The 12804-nt window shown below is 35.5% G+C and overlaps 1 protein-coding gene across 3 annotated transcripts; it reads right to left on the reverse strand.

The window, feature by feature from the left end:
• Nucleotides 1–487: 487 nt before the first annotated feature.
• On the reverse strand, nt 488–9716 carry LOC113700401 (uncharacterized). Of its 3 annotated transcripts, none has more exons than XM_072050976.1 (11): nt 9453–9716; nt 9273–9327; nt 7013–9154; nt 6627–6918; nt 6435–6517; nt 5320–5540; nt 4571–4660; nt 3334–3433; nt 1926–2124; nt 1481–1853; nt 488–825 (listed from the first exon to the last, which is right to left on the reverse strand). In XM_072050976.1, exons 3-10 carry the CDS (start codon nt 9137–9139, stop codon nt 1693–1695), a joined length of 3273 nt encoding a protein of 1090 aa, XP_071907077.1. In that variant the 5' UTR covers nt 9140–9154; nt 9273–9327; nt 9453–9716; the 3' UTR covers nt 488–825; nt 1481–1692. The 3 variants fall into 3 exon arrangements, with proteins under 3 accessions (XP_071907077.1, XP_071907065.1, XP_027076642.1); XM_072050964.1 differs by having other exon boundaries at nt 5320–5558; nt 9453–9715; XM_027220841.2 differs by having other exon boundaries at nt 4574–4660; nt 5320–5558; nt 9453–9714.
• Between the last annotated feature and the right edge of the window lie 3088 nt (nt 9717–12804).

Genomic DNA, 12804 nt, shown 5'->3' on the forward strand with positions numbered 1-12804 from the left:
AAGTGCAAGTGTAGTTGGCAAACTACTAAATAGCACCTCCCAGATAAGAGATTTTTTTGTCTATTGGTTTTAAAATGGGATTTCTGTTCTAAATATTGCAGTACTAATATTTGGTTTAGTTTGTCAATGGCATGAAAAGGAGTGGCCTACTTTATGGACGTGTAAATCCAAGAGTACACATATATCACATTCATATTTACTAAATTCAGATTTCAGATTTCAGTTTTGTCAAACACAACCTTAATCAAAACTAAACTAAATTATTTTATTAATTTCATCACTTATCTTTAGTTACCTATGAATTTACTCCTGCTTGTCTTTACTCATGGTTCCAACAAGACAATCCAGGAAAGAATCATATGGGTCCAACAAGCAGTAGTTGAAAGCTCTGATTTTACAATCCAACCCTGTACTTAAATGACTAAAACAAAATGAAACCTGCATTCCATGTTAGCACCACATTCTTTCTCTTCTGGTTAGACATGAGGCCGCAGAAAAGAACAATTGAATTAAGAGTTGATACAGTTTCTCATACTCTATTGTAACTGCAAATTAGTTACAACTTTTCAAGGAACCAGACAAACTTTAGGTCTGGGATTCCATTTCCATTAGACTATGAAATTATCCAGGAGTTTTTAGTCTCCAACTAAGTACCGGTAATCCGAGAATCATTTGACTATTTCCAGCCTGTCTGTCAAAACCAAAACAACAGGGCTGCAATACTGTCATCTGCTATTTGCATGTAATATATCACAAAGCTCTACTCTACAACCATTCTGATTGAAACTTCTACAGCTATACACCACCAGATCACCAAGGTTAAACCTGTAGAGAAGAATTGTATCATTAGTCAATTTCATTTCACACCTTCACCACGTGCGTCCTGAGCTGGACTTTCTTTCTCTCATGAATGTGTGATTATACAGTCAAGACATGTAAAACACCTTCAATGAAATATGAAAACATCATGCTGAAAATTAAAACTATCATAACTTAAACTACAGGCCAACTCATAAACGGAAAGAGGAACATTCATGCCATCTTACATGATAATGGGCTCAAAGTGGACCTTCACTTACTATGAATATTCATTAAAGTTTTCCATTTTTTATTAAGTTACAAACTATTAAAAAGTACAGCAATGAAAATAAAGGGTCAGTGGTTGGCAGTTTTATTGCCAATACTTAGTTAAGCAAAGAAAGAACCCCAAAGGTACAAGACGTCTCAGCCCCCTTGCTTTCTCCAGAACACAAGTACAGCAGACATGTAAAAGGAGGTTACTACTTAACTAAGCACTTGAACCAGATGATCTGAGGAAACATACTAGGGAGACATGTATAAATCATATTTGTAACTACAGAAAGACCATTACCGTGAAAATATTCTATTGTAATAACATGTTACAAAAGCACCATTACTGTGAAAATATTTTATTGTAATAACAAAATGACGGTGGAACTCAAAGAAAAAAGGAACATACCTATCAAACATAAACCTTCATTATAAGCTTCTTTTAATGATGCCACCAGTTAAAGAGAACTTCATATCCATCACCTCAGCAAATCCCATGTACATCCGTTCGATGCAAAGCAATCTTGCATAAAAATCACTAAAACTTCTTGCCCTAACACTACTATTTACATTTTTGAGTCACCAACTTGCAAAAATTTACTGCTAAACAGAGCCTTCATTCTATGCAACAAGAACAATGGTGTTATGCTTCAATCCCCCAGATCCTACAGCAGCAACAGTCTCAACATTCTCTTCAAGCTTGTCAGCAGTAGAAGCATCAAGATTACATGGAGTGGTAGCCCCATTCACAAACTCAATTGTTGGTTTGGAAACTTCTCCACCTTCAATAAGAAGCAAGAAGTAAGCATCTTAACAGCACGGATAATAAAATGTGTCAAGATTTGATGAATTACCCATAGTAGACGTTTTTCCTTCTGTGCAAATAGGCTTCTGCAACATATCTGTGCCAGGAAATGCAACCATACTCATATACTTCATTTCCTGCCTCTTTGATTCCTCAAGGGGGAGAAAACCAAAAGCCTTTGTCCATGTTTCTCTAACTTCAGCTACAGCAGGAATGACCAGCTTCTCCACATTAAGAGAGGAGAGAGCCTGCAACAAATTTAGGAGATTTAGATCCAAAAGGTACAAGATAAAGGGGGCAAAATAATCCAAAAGATAGGATATGAATAGGCAAACAACATTATATGACCCCTTAGAGTGGGGGAAAGATTAAAATCATGGAACCAGCAGATCAATGAAACAGACAACTGCATGCAGAAAAATCAGGGCAACAGTAAAACCCATAATGCATTGTAAATCAATATCTGATCTAAAATAAAGAGCTTGCACATCACCAGCACCCGTAGCTGAAAGGGAACTCCAGCTGCATAGAACTTTTGTTACCAATGAACTTTTTTACCAACTCTAATAAAATATTCTAATAAAATCATTAAGTTGTTACCAGATATAACTTGATTGAGATACATTTTGCTGATAACATTCAACACATTAAAAATCACAACTTCCACTATGTAGATGTCAAAGGTGGATGCTCAGGTAAAGTCATCAGTATATAAACTATGACTTGTGAGAGCAGACTTCAGAATATCTGAAAGTGCAGTGTTTGGACAGTGCAGAATACATGAATGGGATTAGAATGAAGATTAACGCAGCAGATTTTTGTTTTCTTTACTTTTCTTTTTTCTGGGTGAAGTCAAGCCAGCAATTAGAATAACATGGATGTAGCAGACACAAACAAAAATATGACAGGGATCACTTGGCTTGTTCTCCATAGAGCTCATCTCAGTAAGAAACTTAAACATAAAGTCTATCACCAACCCCAGTGGGACCTAAACATAAAAACGAACTTTGAAGCACAAAGTGGATACAAGACAAAGAGAAGTAACAAGATAACAAACATGTAATCCCTTCTACGGCTATAATGTTTTTCTTTATAAAATCTGCAGTAGAATGCTCTCTTAGCTACTTATACGCATGTATGCTTGTATGTTCACATTCTTCCATCTTTCAACTTTTTACTGACAGGATTGAGATAGTGAGAAATTCTCTACAAATTCCACATTAATCCTTCATAGAATCTGGTACTGAAAGCAATAATGCAGTGGAAACACCTTATCTTTTGAAGTTCTGGAAATCTAGAACTTGTTCCATTGTGCAGTCATAATACTTACTCGAGCAAACACATGGGCATTAAACACCACATGAATGAAGTACATCCAGAAGCTTTGATTTCCATAGTGGGGCCTCTTATAAGCATTAAAGAATTGACAAAAATATGAAGGTATAGACAGGAAATACCAGTTCAATTGCAGTAAGAAGCCGACGGCACATCCCTTGACGTCGATAAGTAAAGCGAGTCCCTATGAAAGGCATCTCAGCTACCTGATTCCCATGCACTCTATTGTTAAAAGAGAAAAAGATTCGAGTGTTAGCTTTTAGATTATAAAGACGGGCAAAAAATTATGGCACACACAGAGAAGTTGGATCCAATATTGCTTGAACTCTGGCATTTCAGCAAATCAGCAAACAGCCAAATAAATGGGCAAAATATCTAACGACCATAGAAAGAGATCATCACATATAAGGTGCATCTTTATCATATTTACTGAAGGAGTACATGAAAGTAATTCAACATTTATGGCTTACAGTTTGACAAATCATTATTATCTATGCAAGAAACCAGCCCTGGATCTACCTTAAAAGAAAAGCTATAAAAGTGACAAGAGTGGAGTTTGTAATGGTATTTTAAGACCACAAAATCAAAAAGTAACAGTCACAACACTATTTGGTGCAAAATCTTTGAATACCTAATATATGGAAAGGTCTCAGATTGGAAGGTCTCACAGAGATCATTTAAGATCTTAGTAAGGGTTACAACAGAAAACATTGGCAGTGGAATCAAAACATATGCTTCCAGTTGACAGTCATATACTACTCATTTCATCCTTCGAGCGTTACTAACAATCACATTCTCTATCTTGCTCAATAGGGCCCTACTGGTTGGATTCATCACTTTGCTCACATATAAAATAGAGTCCAGTGAATAACCACACAATCTTACATTGTACGTGCAACTTGCCGTCAAAATCCCAGATACATGCAATGGCCAACTCAACCTGAGTAGACTAAATCATGACCATAACTAGGCTATTTAATTGCTCGTTTCCTGAAGATTTATCTTCCAAGAAGACCAACAAGCCTCTGCTATTTCCAATACCATATCATGCAAGCCACTCAAAATATGCAAGTTTGTTCGTGCTGTTTAGCAAAAAATGAAAGTCAACAGTTATAACTTAATTGTTTATCCTATTGTAAACAATAAAGGGTAATATCTGCATAGATGATTGCAGTTTGGGTCATTAAATCAACCAGATTAACCCAGCATGTAAATAAGTATGATCATTCTCTTCATGTTTCTTATTGCACATAAATATAAACAAAAATAATAGAAAGGGAAAAAAATTAAGGCATGTGATAGTTTCAGAAATTCTGATGGCTCAAAAAACATTGCAAGGCAACAGAAGAACCAACTCACAACCTTACAGCTGCTGCAGAGACAAGTTCATCTCCCCTCTCTAAAATGAAAGTATAGAACCACTGGAAGTTTAGCCTTCTCAAATTTGATCTGGGAAAGAAAAATTGTCAATAAATATTACATTTTATTCTACGCTCAAGCTAATGTGCATAGTTGGTAGATTAGCTACATATTCGAAAACAAGTAATAAAAATTTATTTGGAAGATTAGCAAAGGAAACAAGAAGGTTCTCCAAAAATTAACCACTTTACAGCCAAAAGAATAAGCCAGCACCAAAGAATATCAAAGAATGGAAAGATGACAGGTCATTCAAGCGTCAAGTGCAAACCCCGTAAAATAAGAAAAGAAGTAAATCTTCACCTATCAAGAGTGGAAAAAAAGTTTGGTTGCATGGACTTATCAAATGCATTGCTAGTTTCATCTATTAAAAGTCTTTGTTGTAAGTGATGCTAATACAGATGATACAAAAAAATAAGGCATAAGTTTCAACATCAATAAAAGGAACCTAGACCAGCTAGATCTCCACCAAAAATATAGAGTATATTAAGAATAAACAGCTGCAATATAAGAAAACACAAACTTGACTGCAATGTGATTGCCAAATTATTATTTCATTGTTGCCTATACACCTGAAAATAATAAGAAAACAGAAAAAGCCACTCCTATAACCTTCCCAAGTATTTTAAGACACTCCACAACAGTGCTAAAAAAATTAAGCACACCAAATAAGGAAAATGATAGGTACGTACCCGCAGCTGTATATCACACTCTGAATCACATTAATGTTGCTTCTCTCGTCAATGATAGGTTCGAAACACTCGTCCATGAGGGAAAGTGCGATGGCCAACTTAGAATTGCATAGAACCTCCAATGAATCAGCATTACCAACCACATCGGTAACAACATCTTGACGACGAAGAACGGTCCACGAGTATCCTGCTTCCAACTCATGTCTCACACCAAGAAGCTTCTGTAGATTTTCATATAGCTGTTTAAAGAATTCAGTACAATTAATAAAAGTGGGTAAAAGTTCATATTAACCATAAGCCTAATCTAACTATAAATAGGGCAGAGGTTGTGTTAAAGCGCATTTAATGCATGATAAACCTCTAGATAATATATCCAAACCCAAGTATACATCATTTGGCAGGATAGAATAAGGAGAAAAAAAGCCAAATGCTGACCAACCTAGAAATAAAAAGTGGAATGAATACGTTCAACAAAACTAAGCAAAATGGATCTCTATCTATCACAAGATGCATTACTGCCAAGCATTCACATAGATGCCAGAAAGGTAAGAGCAAGATCTGAAATATTAGAACGAGTATAGCGTGAAACACAAATAATGGAATCCTTGAATAAAGCTTAACCAACCATAAATCATATATTTGTGGACTAAATTCAGTTACCGTAAAACTCATGTCCACAGAAAATGCACTCATGTTCCTCAACATAACAACTGCCCAGATATGTTCAAGAATTTTTAGCATGTACACATTCTGTCCAAATTTGCTTACTAACTAGAGGCACAATAAATGCATCAATATTAATCAATAAGCTCATACTTTACGAGTTTGCTATAGTTAAGTCATGATGTTGTATCTCAAATTTCTGCATGGTTATAAAAGGTTATACTCAAACTAGAGCATCAGGTATCTCCCCCTCAAAAAAAGAAAAAAAAATCCATGCCTTGTGAAGTCCACTATTTAGTGCAGTGGCATTTAACAAATTTAGGCATCAACATATGGCCTTCAATGTGCATGAACTAAGATGAGCACATGTGCTACAACTCGAGTCCTGTTGAAATACAAGCCAAGTTGTCTGCAAAGAGGAACGTGTTTACATTATATAATCAGTATCATACCTTCTGGCAGCCCCTCCCACAAAATGAAAAGTCTGCTGCATGATTGTCTACAGCATCCTTTCCCGGTCTGCAATGAGTATGGACTGCATTGAAATGGGACAGGTTAAAAGTTATCAAAAATGAAACAGAAAATGAGAAATTAAAGCAAATGAATGTCACAGAAATTACAGGAGATTGTATATATTTACTTACATATTTCTTCACAGAAATAGCATCTGAACCTTTCATAGTCATCCATATAATCAATCAGAACAGGATCAACTTTTTTCTTATCAGGATTCTCCTCCGTGTCAGTAGCATCATCTGTACCAGGAGCATCATCCGTACAAGGAGCATCGTCTGGACCAGGAGCATTCTCAGTACCCGGAGCATCATCACTCAGGGAGGCTTTCTCAGAGATCTTCTCACAGAACTCAGCAGAGAATGCCATCCCACAGAACTTACAGGAACAGTAAACACACCGCCAATATCCAACTGGCTCGTGCTGCAATGGAAAGTGAGGAAGATATATCATCTGAACTATTTAGAAAGGAGAGAAAACTAAAAGAATAGGAGGCAATAGGCCATAGTCACCATACTTCCATCTGCAAGCATCTATGATGAAATGTTGATGAGCAACCATCACAACAGGTCAATTCACCACCATCTGCACATATGTTACAGGTATCGTCATGGGGATCATCACCAGCAGCAACATCAACATTTACTTGATGGAATCCTATATTATCAGTCTTTTCTTGTTTACTCCATGATTCTCTAATGCACTGCAGAAGTGAATGTCCAGACTCCAAAAATATGTTCTCATAAGCCTGGCCCAGTGAGCTACCAGCATGAGACTTAAAATCTGCACAAGTCACTACTTTACCACAACAATCACAGGATATACCCTCGCTAGTTATCCTCCCTTCGAGCAGCAAAGCAGTTCTTTCATGATTCATGCACTGCACCTTGACCCCTGGTGATACAGTTCCCCAGTCAATCATCCACGAAAGTAGAGTGCGTTTCCCCTTGTACATCTCAAAACCATCAGCATCATGGTCATTTTCAGGGCAACGAGCCAAAAGAGTACAAGGCTTTCTTTCTCCTTTCTTTCTTGATTTTGACTTTCTCCTTCCTGAGAATATCACTTGGTTACCTTGCTCAGAAATATCCACCTTCTTCTTCCTAGATGGTTTCTCTCCGACATGTGGGTTAGCATTGGAGTTTCCTTTGCACTTGGAGAGAGCTGTGCCATCATGCCCCTTTCCAGTCTTACTCCCACCCACTTTTGGTAGCTTTTTGCATTTTTTCCCTTTCTCTTTCGTAATTCTATACAGTTTGCTAAGTTCATCCTCTGGAATCAGAGTAAAAGCAGATATGGCCTTGGCATCTGCAGTCCCATTTTCGACCATTACTTTAAGCTTTTTATATGCCAAGGTAACTGACCAGTAAGTTCTTCCTTGATGGTCAACATAAACTGCATCACAGTACTCTTTGCTCATTCTTGGTCGATACTCAATTGTCCAACCTGCCTCCTTGAGAATGCTGATGATTCGATTTCTCAGCAGCTGTTTTTCTGTGTTGCGTCCCACTTCGCCTTCATTTTTGTGATTGCTTTTCTCCTCCTGGAGCTTAGGCATGTCAGACTTCACTTTTTCCTTGTGCTTTTTTACCTTGACAACTTTGGCTCTCCGTAAGTTGAAATTTCTCTCGGATCCTGCTTTTGTTTTCTCGCCGGCAGCCACCTTCAAGTTTCCACTTTTCCCGTGAACTTTAGGAGGTCTTCCACGACGGCCCTTCACAGTTTTCCTTCCCCTCCAAGGAGGTCGAACACTTTCGTCAGCTTCAACCTTTGTCTTTATAATCTCCAACTGGCCTTCATGGTCTCCTGCATTCCCTTCTCCCTGAGCCTGCTTCACACTACCAGTTGAAGCTATTGTCCTAGACCTCAAAACCCTTCCAAGTATTAGAGGCCTAGCTTCCACAGCCAACTTTTGAACCTTCTTTCCCCCATCTTCACTAACCCCATCACCACTAGGATTCGTCTTCCTTTTCCTTCCTCTGCGGCCCTTGCTAGTTTCCTGCCTGCTTTCACCAGTACTAGGATCAGCAACCACATCTCCAACCATATCAGCATCTCTACCATCTTCCAAAACTTCATGCGTACTCCCATCCTCCCCAATTTTTGCAAGTTTAGCACTCTCCACCTTCAGGGACTGCAGTTCCGCACCCCCATCACCAGATAGTCCACTCGCCGCCACCTTTCTTTTTCTCCCTCGTCGTTTTTTACCTACCACTTCCCCGCTTATGCTAGCACCACCACTCACATCAACATTTACAACACCAATATCAGCAGCATTTGTATGACATGCCAAAGGTTCAGACTCGCTCACCTGCTCAGTGACTAAACCTGCATTGGTCGAAGGAAAATGAAACTCAGCCTTCCCCACAGCATCCTCAGAATATTCACCACCATTGCTTTTCAAATTGTTTTCTTCCTTCCCTTCGCCCCCCTCTCCTTGTCCAACATCATCAGCGTCAGCATTGTCAGCAACCTCCATATTAACACTAGAATAAACATCTCTACCGTCTTCTTGAGCTGAAAAATAATCAGTAGAAGAAGGCGAGGCAGAAGAGGGCATTTTATTTTCAGTAGGTTCCTTATTCAAATCAAGCATTTCCCTTTCCCCTTTCTGCCGAGCATTTGATCTCAAACCCTCCCTCATCTCCTTTACCAAACCCTACAAAAACAAAATCCCACATAAAATCCAAAAGGGTTTTCAAAAAGAAGTTAAAACCAAAAAAAGGAGAAATCAAAACAAGACGGAAAGACGGAAACTGGAAACACTAAATACTAACCTTTTCCAGCAATTCCAATTGAAAAACTTCAAGATTTTCTATCTCCTAACAGACGCTGAAAAAGAATTATAGATTACACTAGATTTCCAACCCAAAAAGGGACAAAAATCGCAAATGTACCAGGGAAGCAATTAAAATTTACCCAAAAAAAAAAATCAAACTTCATACCAAAAAACTTACCAATAAAGAAAAATTTCCCGAATAATCAATCAAGATTGAATCAAGGCCTTCTCCTCGAAAAGTCAATCCTTCAATGACCAGCTGCATTAAAAAAATTCGGGAAAAATAAAAAAATCGAAAGGGGTTTTAGATTTTGGAAGGGGAAAATAAAGGGTTTTTGGGAACTGCGGAATTTGAGTTCAAAAGGACAAGAAATGGATGTCGGAGTATATATGGGTCCGAGGTCGATGAAGTGAATTACTCTTTAGGACTGACGGGTTTGTCGAATAGCGCTTAGACGGGGCTACATTTTGGGGAAGATGGGGAGGACCACGGAGGGCTAATTTTGTAATTTAAAAGAGGTATGTTAAGAACTTTACATGAATTTCCCTCCATAAAATTGAATCAAAGAATTTAAAGAAGGAAATTAAAATAAAAGTTTACAGACAGTGGTTTGACTTTTGTTTGATGGCATCTCGTTTTAAGGGATGGGGGTTTATTCTAACAAAATTCCACAGTTTAAGAACATTTTGGACCAACTTATCAAGAAGAGGGAAATAATAAAATTTAGCCAACTTTGATTTTTTTTTTTTAATTGTAAGAGAATAAAAGTAAAAAAATAAAAGAAATAGCTTTTGAATTTTCTTTTTTCTTTTTTTAGAAAATTTTGGTTCCAGATCAAAGTCAAGCATGATTTTGGAAAGAAAACTCGTACTCATGAATCATTATTGATTAATTACTAAAAGATCATAGATGCAAACTCAGTTTTCAACCAAAAAAAAAGTAAAAAAAGAGAGACATGGTTAAGTGCAAATTTTTACTAAAAAATAAAAATAATAAAAAGAAAAAGAAAATAGCTTTTTGGTTTTTTCCTTTTTTTAATTTTGGTATCTAGATCAAAGTTAAGGATGCATTTGATAAAACTAAAGTCTGAAGTTTCAAATCTAAAATCTGAATCCATTAAATTATTGAATTGTTAAGTATTAGTAAATGTAATGCATTTGAGTACAACCAATATTCAATAATAAGTAAATAACTTATCACTTAATTTTGGGATTAAGTTTTGTCCAGAAAATTTAGTGCCACTTAATTAATTTAGATATTCAATTTTTGGTTATCAAACGGTCTAAATATGTTAAGATCTAAATTCATTAAATTTAAGTACTGAATTGGATTATCAAACAGTACTGAATTGAATGTGATTTTCAATAGAAATACTCAAACTCATGATAGATTGAAAGGCATTGTTGAGTTGCATGGGGTTGAAAAGGTTTTGGGGAAAATTAATTGATTTAGAAAAAAAGTATACCTCAAGAAAGGGATCAATCAAAATTGAATTGTAAATTAAACCCGATCAACTGCTAGGTAATAGTGAAACAAATTAATGAAAATTTTGGCTAATCATAAATTCCAAAATGAAATATTTAAACCTAGATTTTGTCATTTATTTTGATTAATTAAATTATTTGCTATCATATGAATATCCACATTAAATACACAAACTAGAAAATTCTGATTTCTTATCCTAAAAAAAAATTAGAAAATAGAATCATGAGAAGAATTTATAGATCTAATAGATCCGCTATCCAAGAATATACTTCTTGACTCAATAAAAAATATATTAATTTTTCAAAATCATTTTATATATTTGTCGACATTCTAAATTGAGTAACTTCTAAGTGCTCTTTTTTTTAAAAAAAAAAAAAAAGATCATGGATATGATTACTAAGTAAATTTGAGGATCATCCAAATGGGATTGCATTTTTTTCCAAAAGAAAAAAGCCATAGGGTTTGATTAAACTTTTGCTTTTGAAGATCTCTTCTGATATAAATCAAGCGGTTCTACTAGAATTGAACCAAAGAATAATGGAAAATCAAGTAAGGGAATTTAGAGTTTGATTCAGCAAAGATCAAACAGTTCTAAGTTGTTTTGACTCTCACTGATTATGAACAATTTGCTCTCAAACTATTCTATTCGATTTTTTTTTTTTTGGGTGACCAAAAAACTGTCTTTCTAACTCTTGGGGTGTTAAAAGAAAGTTTTGCACTTTTGTGGGGTAGCTTGGTGTGATGAATCATACCTATATTTTGGCACTTGTCTTATCTAGCTCAGAACCCTCCAAAAGAGCACTAATCGTGCATTTGCTGTTTCTCGTCTTGTGTCTCCAATTGTAAAAGAACATAAACCTTCTTTTTTTTTTATCACAAAAGGACTGAGATTTCATTTGATCAAATTGAAAAACATAAACCTTGAATTACTTTAAAAGCTTATATAAAAAACACGTATTTCTCCTGCAAAAATTTAACGAAAAAATTTTGGTTTATGGCGAAACTTAAAAGTATATAGATTTTCTAATATCAAACTATGGCAAGTCAACATCGCATGAAACTATTAGATGTACTAACGAGTGCACGTTGAGCACCGTTAGGAAAGCTTAATTATTGTAAAACCTTTATTTTTTTCCCATTTTTGGTTAGTCATCTTAAATATTTGAAGCTTGATTCTTAATTACTTTTTTTTTTTTTTGATAACCTGTAGAGTAACATGGTCTGTCTAAACTTAAGGAGCTTTTAAATTTCTATTATTATCATAAAAGCTGGCATGAAGAACAGGTTTGCACTAACTAATTAATTAGCCAATTAGTGGAGAATCGAATATTAAGACGTACTCGAGTATGCTGTTATTGGAGTCACATATCGACTGAATGATAAACTTTTGGGACTCATTTCAATATACTTGTGAAGTTGACTGCTACTTAGTTGTTTACTCTTATGCACTAATAGGCCCCTTTATAACTTTTAAGAGTGTAATTAGGCTCGAGCTTGCGATATAGATTTCTAATTATATTTGGGGCATATTTGTATTTTATCATCGGTTTTTTGCTTTTTTTTTTGGGGCAAATGAGAAGAACAGCATAAAACTAAGACTCTGTTTGGACTGGGGATTTTTTGAAAATTAAATTTTCAATTACAATGCCACAGTAATACACAAATAAAAACAATCTCAAAAACACTAAAAACAACTTCAAAAATACAAAAAAAAAGCAACCTCAAAAATATAAAAAACAACTTCAAAAATACCAAAAACTTAAAAAATACCAAAAATACAAAAAATAACCTCATCCACGGCAATAGCTTTTCAATTACATTGCTACATTAAAATATTTTAAAAATACATCTAAAAACAACTAATCCAAGCCTAAGTTAATAGTTTTCTAACTGTTTTTGGACATATTCATTTAAGCTCGACTAAAGTCAATCAATCAAACTTTTAAACAAACAAAATATGAATGTCCAAATTCAAAATAATATATCTTTTTCAGTGATTGTTTCTATAAATTTGCCCCAAAGACCATAACAAGTCCAGCTAATG

The sequence above is a fragment of the Coffea arabica genome, chromosome 1e (genome assembly GCF_036785885.1).
Source record: "Coffea arabica cultivar ET-39 chromosome 1e, Coffea Arabica ET-39 HiFi, whole genome shotgun sequence".
NCBI classification, from domain to species: domain Eukaryota; kingdom Viridiplantae; phylum Streptophyta; class Magnoliopsida; order Gentianales; family Rubiaceae; genus Coffea; species Coffea arabica.